This window comes from Elephantulus edwardii, unplaced genomic scaffold (assembly GCF_000299155.1).
Source record: "Elephantulus edwardii isolate Elephantulus edwardi_28Jun2011 unplaced genomic scaffold, EleEdw1.0 scaffold00103, whole genome shotgun sequence".
Lineage (NCBI taxonomy): Eukaryota > Metazoa > Chordata > Mammalia > Macroscelidea > Macroscelididae > Elephantulus > Elephantulus edwardii.
In genome coordinates this window covers 2,862,665-2,889,501 of record NW_006399853.1, presented here as the reverse complement: position 1 = coordinate 2,889,501, position 26,837 = coordinate 2,862,665, and the positions used below count along the sequence as shown (strand labels likewise).

Genomic DNA, 26,837 nt, shown 5'->3' with positions numbered 1-26,837 from the left:
GTGTACCGTCAAATCAGATCTGACTGGTACTAGAGGAGATTGTCCCTCCTTCTCCAGCAGAGCATCTGGTGGATTTGAACCACGTACCTCTGGGATTGCAGTGGGACTCTAACATTTTAAGTTAAACTTCTACAAATGTTACACATGTTAAGTTCATTTTCTAAAAATTGTATTACATTAAATCAGAAGTTTATATTTTCCAACCATAAAATCACAAGCTTGTTATACATTGTAGGAAAATATCATCAGCATCACTTGCAAATAAAATCTTGCCAGAGATAATTAAAAAAATGATTGTGGTGGTACATTGAAAGGGGACTGCCAGAAATGCAAGCCAGATCCGGAAGAGGATGCAGAACAAGGTCTGTTGTTGCTGGTGTTGGATGGATCTTGGCTGCTAGCAGAGATTACCAGAAAGACATTTACTTGTGTTTTATTGACCAGGCTGTGGCTTTCAGCCATGTGGATCACAGCAAACTATGGATAACACTGCAAAGACGAGAATTCCAGAACACGTAATTGTTCTCATGCCGAACCTGTACTTCGATCAAGAAGCAGTCACTCAAACAGAACAGGGGGGTACTGCATCGTTTAGGATCAGGAAGGGTAAATATCAGGGCCTTGTCCTCTCACCCCGCCACTTCAGGCTGTATGCTGAGCTTCACTTGAGAAGCTGTACTCTCTGAACAAGAACACAGCATCAGTATTGGAGGAAGATTCATTAACAGCCTACAGTACAGGAATGACTCAGCCTTGTTAGCAGGATATGGTGACCTTAAAGCACTTACTGATGTTTAAAGACTAAAGTCTTCAGTATGGATTACATTTCAGTATAAACACAGATCATCCTACCTAGACTTTTGAGCAGCAGCATGATAAACAAAGACAGAAGTCGTCACAGATTCCAACTTACCTGTAACTATATGAAGTACTTATGAAGCAGCATTCAAGAAATCAAGCAATGATTACATTAGATAAATCTGCCAGGGACACCTTTTAAAGTATTACCCTTACCTGTGTATGAAAGTTGGACAATGAACAAGAAGTTCTTTAGAACTAAGGGGCCTTGATGGCATAGTGCATATTGTGTCCAACTACTAACCAAAAGATTGGTGGTTCAAATCCACCACCCACTTCACTGGAAAAAGATTTACATCCTCAGAAACCCAACTGAGGGTCACTGAGTTGGGGCCAACTTGATGGCATCTCAGGCTTTGGGGAAGAATTGGTGCTTTTGAATTATGTCGTGTTGGCAAAGAATCTTGTCTGTACCATGGACTGCCAGATGAACAAAAACCAATGGCTTGGAGGAAGTGTAACCAGAATGCTCCTAGCGGTGAAGACGGTGGGACTTTATCTCCTGTACTTTGGTTATGTTACCTGGATGGAGCCAATCCTTGGAGAAAATACAATTCTTGGTAAAGTAAGAAAGTCAGGGGGGAAAAGAGACCTTCAATGAGATGGCCTGATACAGGGGATCGGTGCAGCCGGGGACTTGAGCGCTGCAGAGACGGCACAGGACCTGGCAGTTTTTGTTCATTCTTGTGCACTATAGGGTTGTTCTTTTTTTTTTTTTTTTTTTTATTCTTTTTATGTGTGTACCGTCAAATTGGATCTGACTGGTACAGGAGGAGATTGTCCCTCCTTCTTCAGCAGAGCATCTGGTGGATTTGAACCACACACCTCTGGGATTGCAGTGCAGTTTCCTACCACTAGGCCACCAGAGCTCGCCTATAGGGTTGTTCTAAGTTAGAGTTGACGATAGCACCTAAGAGCAGGCACAGATGAGAAGTCTAAAGCCAGATTGTGTGTAGCTTTTGGAGTGTCCTTGATAGGTCAGAGGGGCACTGGTTGCATAGCCTGTAGGAAATTACGCTGCTACCTCAAAGGTGGTGCCTCTTACAGTTCAATTCTACCTGCAGCTCCTTCAGAGAAAGCTGACAATCTCCTCCCCTACAGTTTACAGCCTCTCAGAAACCCACCGGAGGGTCAGCTGCTAGTGAGTGAGTGATACTTCACCAACCCAGAGCTGAGGAAACTGCCTGCCTTTCTCCCACAGAGCAGCTGGTGGATTTGAACCACATGCCTTCAGGATTGCAGTGCAGCTTCTTACCACTTAGTCGTCACCCTTGTTAAGTGGTCTATGAGTTTTATAACTCATAGTGACCTGATGAGCAACCAGCCTGAACACTGTCTTATGCCGTCCTCCCCGTCTCTGACACACGCAAGCCTATTGCCGCTGTTATACCTTGTCAACTTGCCTGATTGAGAGTCTTCCTCTGTCTCGTTGCCCTTCCACCTTTCCAAACATGATGTTGCTCTCCGTCGAATGATAACCTCTCTTAGCAACATGCCCAAAATGAGATGAAGCTCCATGATCTTTGCCAGCAAGGAGCACCGGGGCAATCCAGGGGATCTTCAGCACTCTTCTCTACCACCACCATTCAATTCTTCTTCCGTCATCCTTAGTCATTGTCTAGCTCTCAGATGCACAGCAAGTGACTGAAAAGACCTGGCCCTCATCAAGCCCACCTTTGTCCTCAAACTAATGTCCTTACTCCTCAATAATTTGGAAAGGTACCAAGTGTATTGATAGTGGATCCAAGTAATATGAAGTCGTTGACCATCTCTCCTTTCTCCAGTGGCGACCATAAAGAAATAAAGCTTTCAGTCACTGTTCTAGGATATGTTTCTAATGTGAAGAGTCTCAAATCAAGTCATCCTTAATCTGAGGTCTCATCTGTTTAAGCATTTGATTTGAAATATTTTTAGGTATATTTTTTAAGGATATTAGCCATTTAGAGGAACAGTAATGTCTTGTTAAAGAGCTAAGATTCACAGTCCAGAATGTTTCATTGTAATGCACAAGAACATTTAAAATACTCTATTTCAAAATCGGGGGAAGTACTTTTGTATTAGTAGGCATAGTAGAAAAAGTTGTTGGAGTGAGTTTGTTGTCTTAGTGCCCAATATTGTTACGTTGTATCTGTGGCAGGAAACTTTCATTGCTTTTAGGATAAAGAGCAACTTAATTACTACTTGAGCTGCTACTGTGTTTTAGGCCCTGGGGTAGATATTTTACACATTTATTACCTCATTTCCATTGGACTGTAACTGTGATGAAACATAAACAGTGTTGAAAAATAAAGGTTAGGACCCTTGCCCAAGGTCACATAATCAGTAAATAGCAGAAAAGGATTCAAAGGCAAATCAGTTTGACCACAGAGCTGAGCCATTAACTACTCTGCTGCAGTATTTTCTCTACTAAAATCTAGTCAGTTAGGGTTTGTTTGTTGTGTGTTTTTTTTTAAAAAAAAAGGAACAAACAACCCCAACCCCAATCAAAAAACCACACCAAAACTTGGAGAGGTTTTATGGTTCTTGTTTTGCTTTTTACTTGTTACTGACTTTTGAGTAGGTCTTCATGCTGTCTCAATGGAGGACACAAATTTAAGAGTTTATGCAGCAAACTTCTTGTCTTCCGTGGCAGTAGACGTTTTTTTCCTGCTGGCTTCCTGCTTCTCCGATGCCAGTTTCACAGTGGCTGCAGCCCTCTCTCCCACCGGAGGCTTCTTGAGCTTCACATCGCCAGCTGTCTTCCCTCCTGCAGACTTCTTGCTCCGAGGAACCTCCTGCTTACCTGATTTGGCCTCCAGAGCTGCTGCAGCCTTGGCCACCTGGCGGAGCGTCTTTTATATTCCAATTAATTGCTCCTGATTCTAATCTATTTCTGTAACTTTTGGTGTATTCATTGAGATTTAGAATTTCTCTTAGTAGCTGGAATATTATTCCCAAGTATAGCAGTAACTGTAGTTTTTGAGAATAAACTGAATCTTTTGAGATTAGACAAGATTTTGGCACCTTGTGCCTGTCCTCAGTGCCCGCAGCCCTATGTTACTGTTTAAATCATTGTCAGCTGTGGTTATTTTCTATTCATTTCTGTTTATTTCAATTGCCTGAGAATTCTGTTAGGGGATTTGTTTATTCTCAATGAACCTAAGTAAATAGAGACAGTATTTGTTATATGTTAATAATTGCAGATCAAACTCTTCAAGGTAATTGTGCCTCACGCATAAGATTGTACTCATTTTTTCCATTGACAACTCAGTAAGATTATCTTAAACCACTTTTTTTTCTATTAATTTGCTTGTTGTTTGGAAAATAACATGAAATAACATATGATACTATTTGAGGCCTAGTCTCTCCATAAACCTCATGCAAAAGCTTACTTGTTTTGATGGAAACATCCTTACATATACCTGAAATTTTACTGAATGCAGTTTGAAATCTGGAGTTTTATTTGCTTGGGTTTGGGTGGGGTTTTTTTTTAATTTGTTTTTTGGTTTATTTGTTGTTTTGTTTCTGCCTGGGAGGCCTCTGGAGTGATTCTGTTTTATTACATAAATTTTGAAAAATATATTTTTAAAAAACTAACTTGATGCCCAAATGTTCATCATGATGATTCTAACATTAAAATTTACCTAAAATTGTTTTTAAATTGTCTATGCTCCGTCTAACTTACTTTGGACATGTAGTGAGGAGAGACCGGTCCTTGGAGAGGGACATCATGCTTGGGAGGGTGGAGGGACGGCGCAGGAGAGGAAGGCCCTCTATGAGGTGGATTGATTCAGTGACTGGGGTAATTGGGATGGGAGTGTCAGAGCGGAGTTTAGGGCTGTTGTACATAGGGTCGCTATGAGTCGCAGGCGACTCGACGGCACATAACAACAACAACAGCAACAGCAGTAGAGCTCTGGTGGCCAAGTGGCAAGAAGCTGCGCTGCAATCCCAAAAGCACGTGGTTCAAGGTCACCAGCTGCTATATGGGAGAAGGATGGACAATTAACTGCCTCTGAATACCTGCAGAGGGTCAGCTCTGGGTCGGTTCTGACTCCACAGTACACAAGAACAACAATATGTATCGTTTTAGTATATGTGCTGTTGAAGTGAGCATATGATAAATACAGCTATATGGCGTTTTCCGAATGTACTGTAATTTATTTAACTAGTCACTGACTATTGGACGTTTAAGCTTGTACTAGTCAGAATATGACCCATAAAAAATATCCATGGCAGGAGGGACTTGATTGATGTAATTCAGGTTTTAAAAACCCAGTTGTCAAATTGATCTTCGCTCGTGGTAACCACCTGTGTGTCAGAGTAGAACTGAACTCCACAGGGTTTTCAGTCACTGACTTCTTCAGTAGATCATCAGACATTTCTTCTGTGTAGACTTGAACCACCAGCCTTTTCGTTAACACCACCTGGGGACTCCACTTATGATTGCAGACTTTACAATTGGGAGATTTACGTCATTTATGCAGATTCTAAGTACATGTGCCCCAGAAGCAGAACCTTCTCTGGCTGAAGCAGAAGAGATGTGCCAGAAAGGGAGGTCAGCGATTAGAAGCCCGAGGGGACCCACTGTGCTGTTGCTTGTCTGAAGATGGAGGTGCCAAGGATATGGGGAGCACATGTGACCTGGATGAGGTAGTGGAGACTCTTAAGTGGACAGCCAGCAAACCGGAAGTTCAGCCCCACAGTCACAAGGAACCAAAGTCAGCCAGCGACCTGAACGCACGTGCAAGTCGACTCTTCTCCAGGACCTCCATTTAGGGCCCCGCCCTCCTGGTTCCAAAGTATGGCTTCCTGAGACTCAGAGCAGAGGAATGAGCCAAACCCACTGGAACTTCTGACCTGCTGGACTCTCAGATAGAAAAATGTGTTGTTTCAGCCAAATGTGTTACTGTTCGTTATGATAGTAGTAGAAAAATCATTGAGAGATGGTGAGAATTTGTTATGTTTCATAATCATCTGCATGAATGTAAGGTCTTGGGCACAGTCCTAATGATTTCCTTACAACAAATGCCTGGTGTTTGATTTGCAGAAAGGAAAACATTTGTGTTTTAAAATTTTCAGTTCTTTTATAAATTGATCCTGGGGAAAATTGCTGGATTGCATGTCTGAGTGTCTGTCCTCTTCTAACTTCTGACATGAAGCCTGTCCACAGCATCTGGTCACTTCCTACAAGTATTTTCAGTTCCTACATATGTATATGAAAGTTGGACAGTGAATAAGGAAAGCAAGAATTGATGCCTTTGGGTCATGGTGCTGGCAAAAAGTAGTGATTACTGTGGACTGCCAAAAGAACCATTGAATCTGTGTTGGAAGAAGGGAGATAGAGACGAGGGTGAGACTCCTTCTCACATACTTTGGGCATCTTATCCAGAGGCACCATCCCTAGAAAAGAGCGTCATGTTGGGGAAAGTAAAAGGTCAGAGAAGAAGAAGCAAGCCCACAGTGAGACAGGTTGACAGTGGCTGCAGCTGTGGGCTTGGACACAGTGGGGGACGGTGGGGATGGCTCAGGGCTGGGCAGCTTCCATCTCTTGTGGTGTGTAGAGCTTGCTGTAAGTCAGCTCAAAGGCACTTCGGAGGAAGGCTCCCTCCAGTCTCCTGCCTGATGCCCAATCTTCCTCGTTGTGAAGGTGACATAGCTCTGCCCTCTCCTCACCACTGTCCCCTGGTCCTATCTCACTAAGATCGTCCCCTTTGCTCATAAGATTTCTCCCATTCAGTGTGATTTTCATGCATCCAAGAGCCAGGTCTTTCCATCAGAAGCTTGATGTTGTGGTCTGTGCGTCAGCTGATTTCACTTGTGAGTCAGTGAATCATCAACATAAAGATAGCAAGGGTCTGTCACCAAATGACTGACTTTGAAGGCCATTTGCACATTAACTTTAAGACGTGGCTTCCCTGTGCATTTCCTCCCCCCATCCCTCACCTTTGGCACAGTCCCATTAATTCTGTTGAAGGTTTTATTTTCTGCTGAAAGTGCAGGAAATTCAGACAACTCTCTTGGAATCCCCCCAAAACTAATACAAACAAGATACATATGCTTCTCTTAAGGAAACTAAAAATAAATTATTTGAAACTGTTGAACTGTATAAATTCCCCCTTAAAAGGAAAAGGAAGTTTATATAATGAGAGGCAACTATGAATACTATTAACAAGGTGAAATATTCCCACAACTGCCAACTTGTCTATTTTATATTAAATTACTACTTAGCATAGAATTTGTTGGGTTTTCATTACTAGCATGTACAAACTATCAGAAATATCTGAAAATAGAAAACTTTTTCTCAGGGTTCTTGTTTTTACATTGGAAATTTTCTGCAATGAGACAAATATGTATGTTCTTTTTTTTTAAGGAGTTTTTTTATCTGGCTTCAGTTCCACTTAATGGAAGCTGTATGGACTTAAAAAAAAACCCACCCTATTAAAAAAAAACCAAAACCCCATCAATTAAAAAAACTCAGTTCTTTACATGTATCTTGTTCTTCTGTCAATGACCCATCTAATTTTCTTGCTGACAATGCTAATTTTGACACAGTACACAGTAATTTTGACATGGTTTATCTTCTAGGAGTATGTTTTGTTACCAGACATTAACTTATCACATTTAAGTCAGCTCTTCAGAATCAGTTTTATAATCAAAAGAAGCCATATTCTGGAATTAATTGAATTTTTTGGTTGAATTTTATACTTCTGTTTACCTGAAATTTGGAAAGCATTCCTTTTTGTAATAATATATAAATATTTGTAATAACACCTGCATTTTAAAATGTTACTGCTACTTATACATAACCAAACATTTCTTGGTGTTCCAGAGTTGGAAGTCTTAGACTTCAAATTTTATCCCCATTAATTAGCCTGATAATGGATTGAGTGCTTCCGTTCTGCCTCCAAGTTTATTGCATATTTCCTGAAATCTTAAAAGCTTACAAGCAGCCATCCAAGTCACAGCAGTCAATCTCTGTTCACCTGGAAGAACAGAGAAAAAAGGAGAGTCAGGAATGGGAAGATAAAGAATGTGCCTTCTCTTCCATGAGACCACAAAAACTGACAGTGCCTGGCTACCGTGACTGAACATGGGACCTTAGGAAGCCCTGGTTTTTGTGCATGTGGGAGGAGTCATTCAGAAAAGGAGGGTAGAATGGTCGCACAGTCCGAAGAAGATAATGAACGTCATTGAATTGTACATGTAGAAATGAATTGATGTAAATTTTGCTGTGCGTATTCTCAACAACAGCACAATACTCAGTTCCTCTATGTGTGGGGGTGTGTATAACAAACAAAAACATCACCATGAAGTTAATCCCACCCATTGTAACCCAGCATTGAGTTTCTGAGTTTATTCATCTTTATGACAAGAGACTGTCAATCTCTCTCCCATGAAGCAGTTCGTGGATTCCAAGAGCTGTCTTGGAGTAGTTGTATTTCTGTACCTTCCAATCAGAACTGACTCATAGCTGACCCGCCAGCAGGTTTGCAGAAGCTGTGAACCCTGAGGGAGAAGATTGTGCCTCTTTCCCTTTGAGCAGCTAGTGGATTGAAACTGCATGCCTTTCGGTTGGCAGCGCAAGTCCTTATCATTGAGCCACCACACCACACTGCCATCACTAAAACTATATAGGTTATTACGAAAAATCACCCAGATGTTTTCACATCCTCAAGTTAAATAGCTTTACGTAAATCTAATATTAAATCTGTGATCCGTTTCTAATTCATTCTTGTGAAAGTTGTAAGCTGTGTTTAGATTTTGTTTTGTGTGAGATTATTTCTTTTCTGTTTGTCCCTTGTTTTTCACTTACCCATTGCCATTCTGTGGTCACAAGAGCATTTTCAGACTTCCATCTTCATATTGCTATATAGTATTTTGAAGCTTACCTCTTTTAATAGATTTTTACTAGTCATTCAAAGTATTATATGTACATAATTTATCACAGTCTACTGGTTTTGACATTTTGCTGGCACGCAGGAGGTATAGAAACCTTACTTTCCTTTAACTCTCTTTAGCCTCCCCTGTGTATAATTATTTTGGATCATTCCTTTACATTTTGAGGAATTTTTGCCTACCTGTCACACATCATTTAGGAACCTCAAGAGGAGAAAGTAAGTCCATTGCATTTGCCCATATCTTCACTCTTTTCATTTTCCTTTTTTCTAAGAAAATCCTTGATTACCAACTTTGACTTTGCTGCTCAATCATATTTTTTTCCAATATGTAATACAATCTTTTTTTAAATTGAGATTCTAATGAAAGTTTATAGAGAACATGGATTTCCATTCATTCATTGTTGCACATTTTCCTCCCTGCCCATCCTCTCCAGTTCACTTTTCTCTTTGGGGGAAAAAAATTATTTCATTGTTATACAACTCCCTTCCCCAGTCCATCTTACTGTGCAGCTCTTATTCTGGACTCTTGTCATGCAAATAATACCTAATCATATATTCCATTTAAGCCGTTCTCTCCCTCATCTGTTTCAATGCCGTGTACATTATTTATCTCCTCTTTTCTTCATTTCCCCTCAAACCCTGACGTGAGTCCCGTTTTATAACAGTGGCATTATGCAGTATTTGTCCTTTTGTGGCTGAGATAGTTCACTCAGCATATTGTCCTCGAGAGTCACCCATTTTGTATAATATTTCAAGAGTTTCTTGTTTTTTTCAATGCTGCATAGTATTCCATTGTGTGACTATACCACAGCTTCTCTATCCATTCGTTTGTTGATGGGCACTTGATTGTTTCTATCTCTTTGCTTTTGTGAACAAAGCCGCAGTAAGCTTGGGTGTGCATATATCTGCTTGAGTGGCAGTTCTGGTTTTGTTAGGGTATATTCCCAGTAGAGGAATTGCTGGGTCAAATGGTATTTCTATTTACAACTTTTTGAGAAAGCGCCATACTGCCTTCCATAGTGGTTGTACCATTTTACTCTCCCACCAACAGTGGATAAGGGTCCCAATTTCTCCACAGCCTTGCCAGCATTTGTTGTTTGCTGTTTAATCATATTTGATGTTCAGCTTTTCAAAGACTGTTAATCTGAGGAAACAGACAAAACCAAAGGCATCTTATCTGTAAATATAGTTCTTGAAATGACAGTTTAGAGATAAGGTAATATTCTGAATTAGACACTTTTCTTGGGATAAGTAAGACCCTACCACCACCTTCTGTTGAGGAAGTTAGATGGTTAAAGCAGTACAGTGACAAGACTGAAAATAATGACCTTATGAATAAGGAGCGCGTTAGTACCAAATTTCTCTTTAAGTTGTTGAGTCTGTAATTTATTATTTGAAATTCCTTATTATCACTAGACCAAGCTCAGAAGAGTTTTTAACTCTCATCGTGTAGTAACCAATATACCTAATACTAAAGATTCTTGTGGAGAAAAGTCTTGTAGAGATTTGGCTCCTCGGTGTGATCTTTCCAATACTGTTCTAATTTTAAAAGAAATACACTTGTGGGAATTCTCTTTCAAGGAGAAAATAATCGACTTTATGTGGAACATTTGTTTTCTTTCTAAGGCACAAGACCTGAATGTCATCGAAGAAGTGATTCGAATGATGCTGGAGATTATCAATTCCTGCCTGACAAATTCTCTTCACCACAACCCGAACTTGGTGTATGCACTGCTTTACAAACGAGACCTCTTCGAACAATTTCGAACTCACCCTTCGTTTCAGGATATAATGCAAAATATTGATCTGGTAAGTGTAAATATAGTTATTATGACTCTTTATGAAGTATTTAAAGCAGAGAAAATTTAACAAACCTTGATAAGAACTATAGCGACTAGGATTCCCTCTTTCAATGTCAATGATATTTGCATTCTCTCCTGCTGTAACAGTTGTGGTCCATGTATATGTTGTATTCAACACATGTAACAGAACTGAGATCATACTTCTTATTATACAGTTCTGCATTCTATTTTTATTTCATATTATTTAGATCATCTATGTATCAGCAGCTTTTTAAAAAAAACTTACTATTTAATATCTTTATAACTGGAGGTGGTTGTGTTGTTGTTACATGCCATCTACTTTTCTTTTCAGTTTAATTTATATTGGCTTTCATACAAAATTCTTATACATTGTGTATCATTTCACACAGTCCTATATTCACATGTGTTTCAAACAATCACTGATGTGCATTATGTTTCATAAAATTAATCACCATTGATCCAGGCTACTATTACCCCATGTTTTGTTTTGTTTTTTTTTTTGCCATTGAATCAATTTTTATTTACCCTCGGGAAACTATAGAGCTTCCAAGAAAAAAAAATTCTTTATGAAAGTAGATTACCTAATCTTTCTCATTCAGGGCAGATGATGAGTTTGTACGCCCAACATTTTGGTTAACAGTTGAAAAGTCTTAACCACTATACTGGAAATCAGAAGACGTATTGCACTAGGAAAGTCAGGGACCTCTCCAAATTATTAAGGAGCAATGACGTCAGTATGTAGATTAAGGTGCACTTGATTAAGACCATGGTCTTATAAAACATTTGCTATGCATCTGAGAGCTGGATAATGAATAAGGATGACAGAAGAAGAATTGATGTCTTTGAGCTGTGGTATTGGAGAAGAATACTAATCAGTTGAGCTACCTAAAGAACTTTTTCTTTGAGAAAATGCAGCCAGAATGGTCCTTGGTGGCAAAGAGAATAAGCTTCATCTCACATATTTCAGGCAGGTTGCTAGGAAAAGGTATTCCTCGGAGAGAGACATTATGCTTGCAAGGTAGAGTCAGCAAAAGAAAGGAAGAGCTTCAGCCAGATCAATTGACATAGTGACTGTCTGGTTGTGACAATGTGCTCTACCGTGTCAGAAATCGTGAGGAAGGCACAGGATGGGACAGGATTAAGATCCATTGCTTATAGAGTCTTTATGGGCCATACTTGGCTCAACAGCACCGAATAACAACTGTGCTATCAGAACACCTTGAAGACTATGATAATGTTTATATCTTTTTTTTTTTTTAAGATTATAAATTTTTTTTTACTTTAAAAAAGTATAAACTAAAGAAAATTGTGAGGATGGTTCAGAATCATTCAACATTTGGTCACTGAGTATTACCCCATGTTTTGAATTCCCTACTGAATCTTTCCTGATTGCTTCACACACCCACCACAAAACCCCCCCACCCCTGCTCACCAGACTCTATTTATTATGTACCATTGAGTGGGAACTCATAGTTGACTCTCTAATCGGTTTTCAGAGGCTGTAAATCGCCTATCTTTCTCCTCAGAGCAGCTGGTGGATTCGAACCATTTGCCTTGGGGTTGGTAGTGCAACTCCCTACTACTAAGCCACAGAGCTGGTAGGAGCCCTAAAATCTATGTATTTTGCCATTGTCCTCTTGATTCCATTTTTTTTCTTCAATATTTCATTAATTTATAATTAATATAAGTGTATCTTGCCTCAAATTTTTTTTTTTTTGCTATTGTCTTAGAACTGGAACTTTACTATGAAAGATTATTTCTATTTTGAAGGCTCAACAGACATTGCCATATTGCTTTTCAGAAACTCTGTATAATTTATGCATCTTTATATCCTCATATACTCCTGCATTTGATTTATAAGAGGGTCTATGTCAAAATGACCCTTTGCAGCTTTGAGTGCTAGTTACTTTAAAACTTGATTTTTTTTTCTAGCAAAAAGAGTGTCATTATTTTTACTTCAATTTCTTTAATTACTAGTACTGTTGAACTTTTTTCACATAGCTGGATACTTTGAAAATTTACACTCCCACATCTTGTCCTTTAAAAAAAAATTCTGTTCCTCTATATATTAGTGATTTTTTGAAAACTCCATAGATATTTGTTAAATGAGTGATAAAATTGATAGCACTGGACCCCAGGGTAGACTGAAGAGCCACTGTCCCTTTCCTCATATTGTTTAACCATTTAGGAAGATTTACAGTAATGAACTTACTGCACAAATGAGGTGAGAGCTGTCCGAGCCAGAACTCAATGAGGCTGCCATAATTTTTGAGCTTCCGAAGTTTTCCTTTCTGACAAGGTGCAGTCTTCCTACTTTTCTGTCAGTCATTTTAGTGGAAAATCTTTTTCTTGTCCTTCTCTGACTGCTTTCTGTTTTACACAAATTCAGACTCCTATTGGTTTGTGGAATGAATACATTCTTTTAATCATTAATAAGCTTCATTCGGTTAAGCCTCTTGTTGGTTTTTCTTCAGAAGCTGTATTGTGTGCTGAGAGTGTGGAGGAACATGTAAGGGAATGGAGAAGATGGACATTGTCATTGGACCCAGCACCCACAGCAGAAGTGCTGGGTGCAATCTGCGTCTTCTCTCACTTAGAACTCGAATGATGGTTTTCATCCATGGAGTGCCGCCTCATTCTGTTTGTTTAATAACGACTTTACAGCATATGTCCCATTTTGATTACCTTCTTAAGCATGGATGAGTCTTTGGCATCCTTTGGCATTTTGGAGTAGAGTTCCCGTTTGGTAGGGTACACTCTCAGCACTTGTCTACCATCCATCATTTATACTTGTAATTTTATAGCACTCGTTCCCATCACGCTTGGTCACATGGTGTACATTAAATGACCATCTCATTTCCTGTGGAGGTGTTTAACTTTGTCTTTCTAGTTTGTGGAAATTCTTTATACCTTCTGCATTCTAGGCCTTACAGACTTTCTGACGTAACGCTAACAGTCCTCGCAGAATAGCCCAGGTTCTCAGGACCCACTTTGCCTGGCCTCTCCCCTCTCCGCACAGTCTGCACTGACTGCCAGCTGTTTCTCCTCCAACTGCAGCATCTTCCTGGGTGTTTTCTCCACTGCTCTCATGTGATGGTGTCAACTGGACCACTGCTCCTGGGCTTCTCTTGCGTCGTTTACGGGATCATTTTGGTGGAGAATATACTTTGAGTAGCTTTCTAGGAAAGGATGAATGGGAAGTGAACGTTTAAAATTTAATTTCTCGTGTCTGGAATGTTTTCTTTTCCCTTTCTGTGTGGCTTATTTTTTTTCTCGGTGCTCTGTCATTTCCTTCTCTCTGTGCTCTGAAATTCCAAGGTGCCAGGCACTAGTTCATTGCTTTGGGCAGTTGGAAGGCCTGAAGACTTGATTCTTCTTCATTATTTCTTTGCTGTTCCTTTCCTGTAGTTCAGACTCCTCTTAATCACATGGCCATTTGCTTGGGATGCCCGTAAAGACCTTGGAGATCATATGTATTATGTGTTGGGCTGTTAACCAAAAGGTCAGTGTTTCAAGTCTGCAAAGAAAGATAGGCTCTCCTCCCCCATGGCAATTGCTTTAGAGCCTCAGAAGCCCAGTAGAGGGTCACCGTGAATTGGAATTGACTTGTGGGCACTGGATTTGGTTTGAAGGAGCCTTGGTACTGTAGTGTAGGCTGCTAACAAAAAGAAACATTTGTGGTTCAAATCTATCAGTCTTTCTGCAGGAGCAAAATGCTAAAATGTTCAGCCTCAGAAAGCCAGAGGAAGGGTCCCATGTGTTAGAAAAAATTCAACAACTCTGAGGATTTTATTTTCCTGTCAGTCAGTAGATTCTTACCTCTTGGAAAGAGCAGTGTCCTCCAGGCTCCTGGCAGTGGAAGCCTATCTGCTGGGTGTTTTAAACGCTGAGACACAAAGACACTGGGCAGAATCAGTGGGAGAAGGTGGATGTGAAGTGGCGACTAGACCAAAACTTTCTAGGTGTTAACAATATGGAGAGTTTGCATAGACCCTGGTCATACTGAAGGAATTTTAATCTGTTTACCAAAATAGGCTCTTTTTTTTTTTTCACTTATCCCCTAGAACTCTGTAGGCTTATTAGATACATTAAAATAAAATAGGAGTTCTAACTAGCCACCCATTCCAGACTCTTAACACTTAGTGATGTAGCAGTTGGTAAGTATACTAGAATCCACACAATTCCATGTGAGGTTGACTGTATGATTTACTGATTTCATATGACAAATTGCATGCTTACTCATATTGCCAAAGTAGTTGTTTTATTGTTATGTGCCATTGAGTCGCCTGCAACTCATAGCAATCCTCTGTATAACAGTCCTAAGCCCTGCTTTATACTGTGCCAATCTTATTGTCTCTGATAACCCCCCATTACCCCAGTCACTGAATCAGTTCATCTCATCGAGGATCTTCCTCTTCTGTGCTGTCCCTCCACCCTCCCAAGCATGACGTCCCTCTCCAAGAACTGATCCTACCTTGCAGTATGTCCAAAGTATGTCAGACAAAGCTTCATAATCCTTGCCTCCAAGGAGCAGCCTGGCTTCACCCTCTCCAGGATGAACTTGTTTGTTCTCTTAGCAGTCCATGGTATTTTCAATACTTTTCTCCAGCACCACAGGTCAAAAGCATCAGTTCACCTTCTGTTATCCCTAGTCATTGTCCAGCTCTCTGATGCATAGCAAGTAATTGTAAAGACTATGGCCTGGATCAGGCGCACTTTAGTCTCCAGACTGACATCGTTGTTCTTCAGTACTTCGGAGAGGTCTCTGACAACAGACTTTCCCAGTGCAATTCATCTTTTAATATCCTGGCTGCTGGTACCAAGAGTGTTGATTGTAGAGCCAGTGAAACGGAAACTGTTAACAATCCCCAATCTCTTCACCATCCAGCATGATGCTTCCAATCGGTCCAGTGATGAGAATCTTTGTTTTCTTGATGTTGAGCTTCAGTCCATGTTGAAGGCTGCAGTCTTTGACCTTCTGCAGCAAGTGCTTCAGGCCCTCCTCAGTTTCATCAAGCAGGGTTGTGCCATGTGCATAATGCAGATTGTTGATGAGTATTCCTCCAATCCTGATGCCACATTTCTCATAAAAGCCCAGCCTCCTAGATAATCTGCATATAGATTGAAAAGATATGGAGATAGGACACATCCTTGGTGCACACCCTTCCAAATTTTTTATTCTTATTTGTCAGTTATTTTATTTCTTCTGTTACCTACATTTAAGTTGCTTAACTGTATACTGTAGAGTTGCAACAATAGTATATACTACCTTCCTGTGCACACGCTTACTATTTTCTTATGCTAATACTGAATATTCTATTGTCTGCTAAAACAACAAACAAGTTTGTCTTGGAGAAAATGTAACAGGGTTGCTCCTTAGAGGTGAGAATGGTGAAGCTCCATCTCACATACTCTGGGTCTGTTGTTAGGAGAGGCTGGTCCTTGGAGAAGGACATCATGATTAGAAGATGGAAGGTCAGCGAAGGCGGAGAAGACCCCCAATGGATGGATTGACAAAGTGACCATAAAAATAGACTAAAATATATCAGAGATGGTGAGGATGACAAGGATAGGGCAAGGTTCAGATCTGTTATTCATAGGGTCACTGTGAGTTGTAATCAATTCAACAGCACCTAACAACAGTATCATAACTTAGCTCTATTAACAGACCTGGGGCATTTGAGTTCACATGTCATCAGTACATTAAAATAAAGCTTTGACACCATTTCGTATGAGTGTATTTATTCCTTAAAGACAGATTTCACATTTTTTTAAGGCAGATCTATAATTACATTCTCACACTCGTCTCATGTAGATGTCCTTGTGTTTAGGATTTTTGGGAGCTTCCCCAAGCTCATCCTCCAATATTTCTTCTCTGTCCCTGCATCCTTGTTAACTTTGGGCTCATGAAACAAATTCTTGCCCAAGGGACATCTGTTACACTGTATCTCTATCATTGATAAGATAGATGAGGTTTTTGTTCTGTTTTGTTTTGGTTTTAGGATAGATGGTTTTTGACAGCTGAGAGAATTCATGTTAATTGTACACATTGGTAAGAGATGAGAGTGGAAAAAAAAAAAGACATCAAGGAAGTTTTATGTCCCTGAAAGAAGTAGAGTCTACAGAGATCTCCTCACAGGGCGTGGGCCATCGGCTGGGATCGCAAATCCCGCAGGCAGCTCTGTGGAAGAGCATTCCACCTAAAAGCTGATTTCTAATAGAAATCTGTATAATGAGGGTTATAATGAGGAGAGTGGTTTTTTTCCTTGATGAAGTCAACTTTACAGGCTAGTTACATACATCCAAAAATCTAACAATAGCGATGCTAACCATGAATTTGTCCCAAGTTCATTTCTCTTTCATCTTGATAGGTAGTGCCATTCTGGGAAGCAAAATACTGTACTGGTTTAAAAAGTCACTTTTCCTCTTTTACATGAGAAATTGACCTTGGATTAAGCTGCTTCTAGCTCTGTTCCCCTGGAAATCTGATGAAAATGGAATGTCAGCTGTGTTACCAGGCAACACTGCTTGATAAAAATGGCATTTGATTGGTAGCTGAGTGTGGGCTGAGAAGAAATGAGTGAGGGCTTGGTGGGAAGCCATAGCTTGGGCTTCACCCTGAGTGAAAAAACTCTTCTAACTGCCTCTGTCCCTTGGCGGGACCTGCAAGCTGAGGCTCAGCCCCTCTGTCCTGACTGCTGCCTTTTTCTGATCCTTCATCTAATTCTAGTTCCTTTCTTCTCTTTCCTTTTATCTTCTTGTTGTTGTTATTTAAAAAGCTAATATACAACCACAGTTTATTGGAATAAATTCTGTTTCAATCAATACGTGATACCCAACTTTTTCTGTTTCCAGTAGAAGACTTCAGGGGGATGGTGTCCCCACCCCCACTCCCAGCTGTAATAGGTGATAGACTATAACACAACGTTTGGATGTTCTATTCACAAGCATTTACTTGAATTTTAAAACAAAATCATTTGTTTCTCCTCTATTTGTTTTAGTGTCAGTGCTATTGCAAGACTCCTGTGTGTTTACATGCATGATCTCATTTAATCCTCATTTAAACACCAAATCTGTAAGGTATATTTGATGGTACACCATAATTTTCAGATAAAGAAAACAATTTAGATAAATTAATTTGTTCATTGCCAATGATTTGGATGTAGTAGAAAAAGTTTACCTTCTCAGAAGCCATGGAGAAAAGCATATGTTAATATGAAAACAGTACTGAGGATTTTACTGCTCTGTGGAGTTTAAAACAGTAGAGGGAAATATATAGGTTGTTATTGTTGTTATGTGCCGTCAGGTCCCCTGTTACTCATAACGACCCTTGTACAAGAGCCCTAAAACTGTGCTCTATCCTGTGCCAGCCTCACTGTCTCCAACACACCCAGTCACTGAATCAATCCATCTCATTGAGGGTCTTCCATATATAGGTTATTGTAGCAAGTTATGTCCTTTGTTGTACCCGTCACAAGGTAAATTCTAGAAAATGTTCAGATATGATAACGAAAGCATATATATGCATATATATAGTATTATATATATAATATATATTATAGTGTGTATACATATATTGTGTGTGTGTGTGTATATATATATATACTCTCTCTCTCTCAGAAACACACACGCTCTCTACTGTCAAGTTAGAACGTATTTATAGCTGACCCTCCATCAGGCTTCCACAAGCTGTAAATCACATGTAAGGAGATTGCCCATGTTTCTCCTACAGAGCGACTGGTGTATTTGAACTGCCTATCTTTGGGCTTTCAGCACAACTCACTACCTAGGAGGACACTGGAGCTCATATGATACATGGGTTCTGTTTCATCTTTTTTTGTTGTTGTTGTTCTGTATAATCTTGGTGTAGAAAAAAACCTTTCTTACTATATATGATGCAACCTGAAACCTTTAAATGCTGTTATATTTGCTACTTAAAAATAAAACATTTCAGAGATCTCTGGTGGCCTAGTGGCAAGAAGCTGCACTGCAATCCCAGAGGTGCCTGGTTCAAATCAACCAGATGCTCTGATGGAGAAGGAGGGACAATCTCCTCCTGTACCTGTCAGATCCGATTTGACGGTGCACACACAAAAAATAATAATAAAAAAAAATTTTAAAAATAAAACATTTCTGTGTAGCAAAAAAAATATATATAAATTGAAATATATATATGAAATCTATATATTAAATATACACACACACACACAGAGACACACACTCAGACAAACAGTAAGCCACAGAAGTAGGGGAGATACTTAAAATTTCTACCACCAAGGTTGAATTTTATCAGTAAAAATAGCTTCTGTAAATTAGTAAGATATTTTCTTTAACTTTCAGAACGGGAAAAAAAATGAGCACAGGAAATGGACAGTTCACAAAAAGATACAAAAATGGATCCTTTATTTTTCCATTGTCATATTGGCAAAAATCAACAAGTTCATTATGCATCACTAATGAGGGTAGTCTTTATTGCTAGCAGACTTCTAAATAATACAGTTTCTCTGACAGGCAAAATGGTGGTTTTATTTTTTTAAATCGATGCAGTATTTTCGTTTCTAGGAGTGCTGAAACATCCCAGACAATGTCTTACCTGCACATGGAGAAGCCCTTTCTGCTCCATGTGACTCGGTATCACACTCTTTAAGTAATGAGAGTAGAAGTAAATACACGTTCATTACATTACTATCTGTCTGTGCAATGGCTGCACATGATGCTGTTCTTAAAAATAATGAAGCTCAGTATTATATATTTATTGAACAATCCAGTAGGTTCAGTGAGGGAGAAAAAATGTGAGAAAAAAAGCTGCTGCTTATATAGAAGAGAAAAGAGAAAATATCTATATGTGTAGATGCTTACTATACATCTTTTAAAGAAAAACCCCAAAACTGAATAGAGGCTGCCTTCTAGGAGGAGCAGAGAATAAAAGAATAGACTCAGGAAAGAGATTGTCTTTATACTGCACCCTTTTGAATGTGTTTAAATGTGTTTGAATTAATTACCCTGAATAAATAACGGAGGGGAAATTTTTTTTTTTATAACTAGATGTTTGGCTTCAGTAACCAAACAATGAGAAGACACACAGATCAAGGTGTAGGAAGAGTCCCAGCAGGTGGACTGACAGAGTGCGCAGCAGTGGGCTCGAATGTATCAGAAATCGTGAGGATGGGACAGTACAGGACAGGGTTCACATCTGTCCGTCACAGGATTCACATGAGCCATGCTCAACTTGACAGCACCTAACAACAACCACCAGGCGAGGGGAGATCCAGCATTTTGGTTTTGTGAAGTTATCTTTGAGATGTGAGTGTGTTATTGGGTGCACGAGTCTGGCTTTCTGGGCAGACTAGATCGTGGGCTCGTCAGTTCTTAGATGACACTGGAAGCCAAGAGCCAGATGTCCCCTCAGAGCTGCATGAGGATGGAAAAGGTGCTCAGGAAAGAAGCCGCATGCACTCTCATCCGTGAACTTCCAAAAGAGCTAGCAAAGCTGTGCTGGAGGGAGTGCACCTAGAGTGCCCTCAGAGACAAAGATGGTGAAACTTGGTCTCACATATGTTGGGCCTCTCCATGTCAGGAGAGGCAGCCGAAGACCCCCAACAAGGTGGATTGACAAGAATGGCTTGAACGTAACAAGAGATCATGATGAGGAGATGGCGAGGGCTAGAGCCGGGGTCAGACCTGTTGTTCAGAGGGTCACTAGGAGTAGTAGTCGATTTGGTAGCACCTAACAACAGTGATGGAGCAGTATTAGAACACTGCTAATGTAAAGGCAGCTGGTTCAAATCCACCAGCAGTTCTGAAAGGAGAAAGGTGGACACTCAATGCGTCTTTTGATTTCCTGACTGCTGGTGTTAACAGTGTTGACAGTGGATCTGAGCAAACTGAAAGAGATCAGTCCTCAGAGAAGGACGTCATGCTCAGAAGGGTGGATGGACAGCGCAGGAGAGGGAGACCCCAGATGAGATGAGGTAGGGTAACTGGGGCGGTGGGGGTTGGTGTGTCAGAGTTAGTGAGACTGGCTCAGGACCGAAAAGTTCAGAGCTGCTACACATAGGGTCGCTGTACATTGCAGGCGACTCAGTGGCACATAACAGTAACACACTGTGACAGGTTTGGAAGCAAGAGTGGCATCCACATCCTAAACAACATGTCTTCGGAAACTTTGTGGACTTTGATAAATGTCAACAGCTGTAGAGGGGCTTCAGGTCTTTTGTTCACAGGGTCGCTATGAGTCATGCTCGACTTGAAGGCAGTCAACAAGAATCAACACCACCTACTGACAGGTCAGCTGTAAGTCAACGCCCGCTCAGCAGCCACAGGTGTAAAGTTTTTGCGAGCCAGGGAGGGTAGAAGAAAGAGCAGGAAGAGGCTTTGAGTCTTGTCTTGCCAACCCCTCAGTTGAGTACCATGGTTCTTTCGTTCATTGAATAAATAGTTATTGAAAACTTTTTCTTTGACTTTGGTAACAAGTGATGACCAAAAGCAAGCGTACTTGGGGAAGGTACCTGCTTAAAACATAGGACTTGGAACAAGGACTGAACTTTAGCACCAGGCGTCCAAACTCCATTGCTTCTCCTCTGTTAACTGATAGTTCCTTCCTCCCTGTTGGCTATTCTAAGCTTCTATTTTACAAAACTGTCTGATCTTTCAAGTAATTATCCCCACATCCAAGCTAGACTTCATTGTTCGTGACCATCAAATCAGAACCGACCCGTAGCTGACCCTCCAGCAGGTTTTCAGAGGTAGTTAATCGCACAGGAGGAGATTGCCCATCCTTCTCCCACGGAGCTGCTTGTGGATTCAAACCACATGCCTTCGGGATTGCAGTGAAGCTTCTTAACCACTGGGCCACCAGGGCTCAGTTTATTTGATCAGATTAAAAATCAGTTTATTTTTTTGTTATTGTTTGTTTAATACAATCAGAAAACTCCTTGTAACATTAGGAGTATGACTTGAATCTAACAGTTAATAATCATTTACAACAAAATGAGTGGTTCTTTCACCCCATTGAAAAGCTAGTGGTCTTGACAGCATTCTTCCAGAAATTGCTGTGTTGGCTTCTTAGTTCATCTATCCCTATTTCACTGTCTTACCCAAGTCTCCTAAATACCAAAAAGGAGGATGGGGCAGGGGTGATGAGCCCCAAGATCATGACCTCTGCCGGGTGAGGTGGGCCTTGTCTTCACAGTCTTTTGTGGTCTGTTTGATCTACAAGTCAGAACCCTTGAAATCAATTCCCATAGTTTTGTTAGTTCCATATTCCACCTTATGTTTTACCTATTGATGAATTTCTGAAAATGTTTTTAATTTTTCTGTTTTTAATCTGAAATATCCCTTTTACATGATGTTTATTTTAAGAAAAGCTGTTTCTTTCATTTCCTACTTTCACATAGATAGAATTTTGTTGTTGTTGTTTACCGTTGACTTGGAACTGATCCTTAGCTGACTCTGGTGGGTTTTCAGAGGCAGTTAATCATCCGGGAGGAAACTGCCCATCCTTTTCCTGTGGGACAGCTGGAGGCCTCGAACCACGTGTCTTGGAGATTACAGCGCAACTTCTTGCCACTAAGCCACCAGAGCTCTACAATTTCTTTATACTGGAAAGATAGAAATATAATTAAATGTATTGGGAGGAAATTCGCATCATGCAGTTGTAACAGGAAGCAGGGCATGAAGTATATTAGCACAGCTCCCTCCTCAGCAGCCCCGTAGACAGAGAACTGCAGTTCTCCGTGTCCAGGGCTGTAATCCAGGGCTGGGTGTCGTGGCAGACTGCTCCGTCTCACACCTGTGGGGTGTTTTCACTTTTCAGCTGGTGTGTTCAAACCACCAAACTTTCTGCTAGCAATCAGATACTTTAACCATTGCACCACCAGGGCTCCTCTTGTGTTAGGGGGGTGGGCTGTGTTTGTTATGTATGAGTGGCTGAAAAAAAGGTGAAACACACTTCCGTAATGCTTCACAAGTTAAAAGAGCTCTAAGGTTAGCCCCTCTTGTCTCGGTTTCACCAACTGTCTTAATGAAAAAGTATCAACTCTCAACTAACTCCCTGTCAGCTAAAAATAACAGTCGATTCATGGTCTCCTTGATTTTTCAAGGTTAACTCCTTGAAAGAAGAAAACATCAAAGACCCACTGAAGCCAAAGTTTCAGGGACGTTTCGGGGAAGGAAGGGTCAGGTGCAGTGCTGAGAAAGGTGACAAGTGGAGACGTTATATTTGTCTTGACTGTGGCATTCTTTTTAAAATATGTAGATGGAGTTTAAAACAGATTTTTTTTCTTCATGAATTTCCGATGTGCCCAGCACATTTTAGGTGGTAATATTAAGATAATCGCTGAAGTACATACTCTTGAATGTTTGGTCTGTCCAGAAGAATCTTGAAAGCATGAGGTTTATAACAAGAATACAGAGCTGCTCGGCCTGGCTGAGTGACTTACTGGCAAAGTGACTTTGAACCCATCGTTCCTCTCAGTCCTTGACCTGCCTCCTCACAGAGCTGATCTGAAGGTCAAATGAGATAGTGTGTCATTCCCTCAGAGATACTAGGCCTCTTTCATCACTTCACCTTCCACCTCCTTCCCCCCAGATGTCCTTGAATTTTTTACTTGAACAAACCTTTGATGTTTTCTTCTTTCTTGGAGCTAACCTTGAAAATAGTTGGTAAAGGACACTGCATCTACTGCTATTTTTAGCTGACAGGAAATTTTTAGAGTTGATCTTTTTCATGAAGACATTCCACAATACTGAGACAGAAGTAACTAACTTTGGAGCACTTTTAACTTCCACCAAGTTAAGCATGTGTTTTTCAAGAAGGCAAATTTCCGCTCGCCATCTTACCCTCTAACCCATTTGATGATATGATCTGATGGAATTAAGCAGCAGAACAAAGTAGTAAGACCACAGTAAACATGAGAGAACATGAAAGAAATAGTTGCCTAAATCGAGGAAAGGGTTGACTCTAAGTGGAGAGCAGATGCTGTCAACTGTAATACTCATAGAGTGTAATAGAGGCAAGAACCATTTTTGTCTCTGGATACAGTAAGATTCACATCCAGTTCTGTGTATTTGAAGGCTTGCCGCACTCTTTTTAAATTGATGACTGTGCTTAGAAACACATTTACCATCATTTGCGGCAACATGTTAACCAGCCACTTGGTGTCACATCAGCACCAGCTCCTGTTGACGCACGCGTGTCAGAGTAGATCTGTGATCCATCATAGAGTTTCCAAAGGCTCCTTGTCCAGAAGTCAGTCCTTCTGGAATGTCTTTGGGTAGCCTTGAACCTCCACCCAGTCAGCACATCAACTATTTACCCTAGCACCACCCTGGAACTCCGCAAAGGGAGCTCTGGTGACCTAACATGTCAGCAGCAGTGCTGTCAACCCAAAAGGCACATGGTTCGAATCCACTAATTACTCTGTGGGAGAAAGATGGGAAGTCTCCTCCCATGAGATTTTCTGCCTCTAAAAACCCACTACGGGTTCGGCAGTGAATCGGTTTCCACTTGATTATACACAACAACAACAGGTACTCCATACACTGAGCTCATGGTACATAGCAGACATTCAGTAGAATGGGTTTTTCTTTTTTATATATAGTATGCAAACATCTATGTTTATTTTTGTTGTTGTTGTTCTGTGTATAAGAAATCCACCAGCCACTCCAGAAGAGAAAGACGGGAGATCTCCTCTCATTAGAATTTACACCCTGAGAAACCCAGTGGAGGGTCACCGTGAATCGGAACCAACTCAGTGGCGGTGAGGGAACATGCAGATTAGACATCTCGTCTGGGAACCTGTGGTAGTTGCTTCATTTTGTAAAGTTGTATGAGTTTGAAAACATTAAAATGTTGGTTTTCAGAAAGACAAATAAAGGGGGCTCTGGCGGCCTAATGATAAAAGGCTGCACAGCAGTCCCAGAGGTAAGCGGTTCAAATCCACCAGATGCTCTGTTGGAGGAGGAGGAGCAGTCTCCTCCTGTACCAGTCAGATCTGATTTGATAGTACACACACAAAAAAATAATAAAGTTACATTTTAAATTTTAAAAAAAAAAAGTGCCACTATGAGAATAGGAGTCTATTTGAAAACCAAGCCTCACGTCTGTTCTGCAACTCTACTGCTGGGAATGGAAATCACGTGCATTTTTTCTTCATGGATGATGCAATTTAGAGAATTCTGTTCTGTTGAGATTCAGTGTTTTCATTTCTGGGCTATAGTATCCATATTGCTGTTGTTGCTGGGTGATCCGATATCTCGTTGTCATTTCGCGTTGTATCTCTACTGATGTTGAGCACTTCTTCACGTGTTTGTTGGCCACCTCAATGTTGTCTTTGGTGAGGGGCCTTTTCATACCCTCTGCCCATTTTGTAACTAGGCTGTTTGTGTTTTTCTTGTTGCACTGTTGGAGTTTTCTGTAGATTTTAGAAGTTAATCCCTTGTATCATTGCCAATTTTCCCAGTCTGGGTTCTTATCACTCTTTTTTGAGAAATCTTTTGACTCACCTAAGGATTTAAGTCTTTAGAAGATCTCATTCTTCTAGTTTGTCCTCTGCTGATTGTGAATTTTCAGATATATTTGATTGTTAGCTTAGACCGTAGATAAAGGCTTCTAAATTTGCCCCGAAGATTTTCCTTGATGGTTTTTATATTGCTGTTGTTATATGCCATCAAGTCGCCTACAACTCATAGCAACGCTGTGTGAAGCAGCTCTGAACCCAGCCCTATTCTGAGCCTATCTCATTGTCTCCAACAGACCTAATCCCATTTCTCCAGTCACTGAGTCAATCCGTCTCATCTTGGGTCTTCCTCTCTTGTGCTGTCCCTCCATGCTCCCAAGTATGATGTTTTTCTCCAAGGACTGGGCCCTCCTGGCTGCATGCCCAGCATGTGAGACAGAGCTTCAGAATTCTTAACTCCAGGTAGCAGCCTCTCTAGGCTAACCTGTTGGTTCTCCTGGCATTCCACAATACGTTCAACACTCTTCTCCAGCACCACAACCCAAAGGCATCGATTCTTTTATCATCCTTAGTTATTGTCCAGCTCTCTGACACACAAGAAGCAATTGCAAAGACCATGGCCTATTTTTGTGCATACCTTAGTCTCCAGACTGATTTCGTTGCTCGTTAGTACTCTAGAGAGGTCCCTGACAGCAGACTTCCCAATGCAATTTATCTTTTAATTTCTTGACTGCTAGTGCCAAGAGTATTGATTGTGGAACCAAGCAAGCTGAAGCTGTTAATCTCAATCTCTTCCCCATCTGTTGTGAAGCTGCCAATTAGCCCAGTGGCGAGAATCTTTGTCGTTTTTATGTTGCGTTTCAATCCATACTGAAAACTACAATCCTTGACCTTCTGTAGCATACACCTCATGTCCTCCTCGGTGTCATCTGCATGACGCAGATTGTTGATGAGAATTCCTCCAATCCTGATGCCACATTTCTCCTCATAAAGTTCAGCCTTTTGAATAAACTGTTCTACATATAGATTTAAAAGGTATGGAGGTAGGATGTATTCTTTCTTATTTTATTTTATTATTTTTTTGTGTGTATACCATCAAATTGGATCTCTCTGGTACAGGAGGAGATTGCCCCTCCTTCTCCAGCAGAGCAGCTGGGGGATTTGAACCGTGTACCTCTGGGATTGCAGTGAAGATGCATTCTTGATGCACACTTTTCCTGATCCTGTTCCTGAACCATGCAGTGTTTCCCTGCTCTGTTCTGACTACTACTTCCCGGTCCAAGTATAGGTTTTACATTTAAGTATTCTGAGATTCCCATTCTTCTCAAGATGAGCCTCAATTTGTTGTGATCCACACAGTCAGATGTCTTTGCATAGTCAGTGAGGCACAGATAAACATTCCTCTGGTACTCTCTGCCTTCAGCCATAGGTTTTATGCCTTAAGTCGTGATCTATCTTGAATTAGTTTTTAAGAGGTATGAGATGTATTATCTTGTTTTGATTTTTCTGCGAATAAATAACCAGTTTTGCCAGCAAAAGACTGTCTTTTTCCCACTTAATGGACTTTGTCAGAGGTCAGCTGTCCATGGATAAATTATTTGTAAGTTCTTCATTCTGTTCTGTTGGTCTCCGTGTCTGTCTCTATACCAAGTCCCAGTTTCAGTGGCGATAGTTATGTGGTAGGTGTTGAGATCAGCAAAGTAAGGCCTCTTGCTTTGTTTTTCTCCATTAGTATTTTTCATCTCTCAGCACCTTAATGATAGCTGACTACTCTTTAATATTTTTTCTCTTCAAATAATTTTCACCAAAGAAGCAGA

The 26,837-nt window shown here is 40.5% G+C and overlaps 1 protein-coding gene across 1 annotated transcript in view; it reads left to right on the top strand.

Moving 5' to 3' along the window:
• Positions 1–26,837, top strand: part of DYM (dymeclin) — a 313,354-nt gene that overhangs the window by 229,265 nt on the left and 57,252 nt on the right. The window contains exon 14 of the mRNA XM_006891704.1: positions 10,365–10,547. Within this exon, the coding sequence (XP_006891766.1) occupies positions 10,365–10,547 (183 nt within the window). The remainder of the gene's footprint in view (positions 1–10,364; positions 10,548–26,837) is intronic.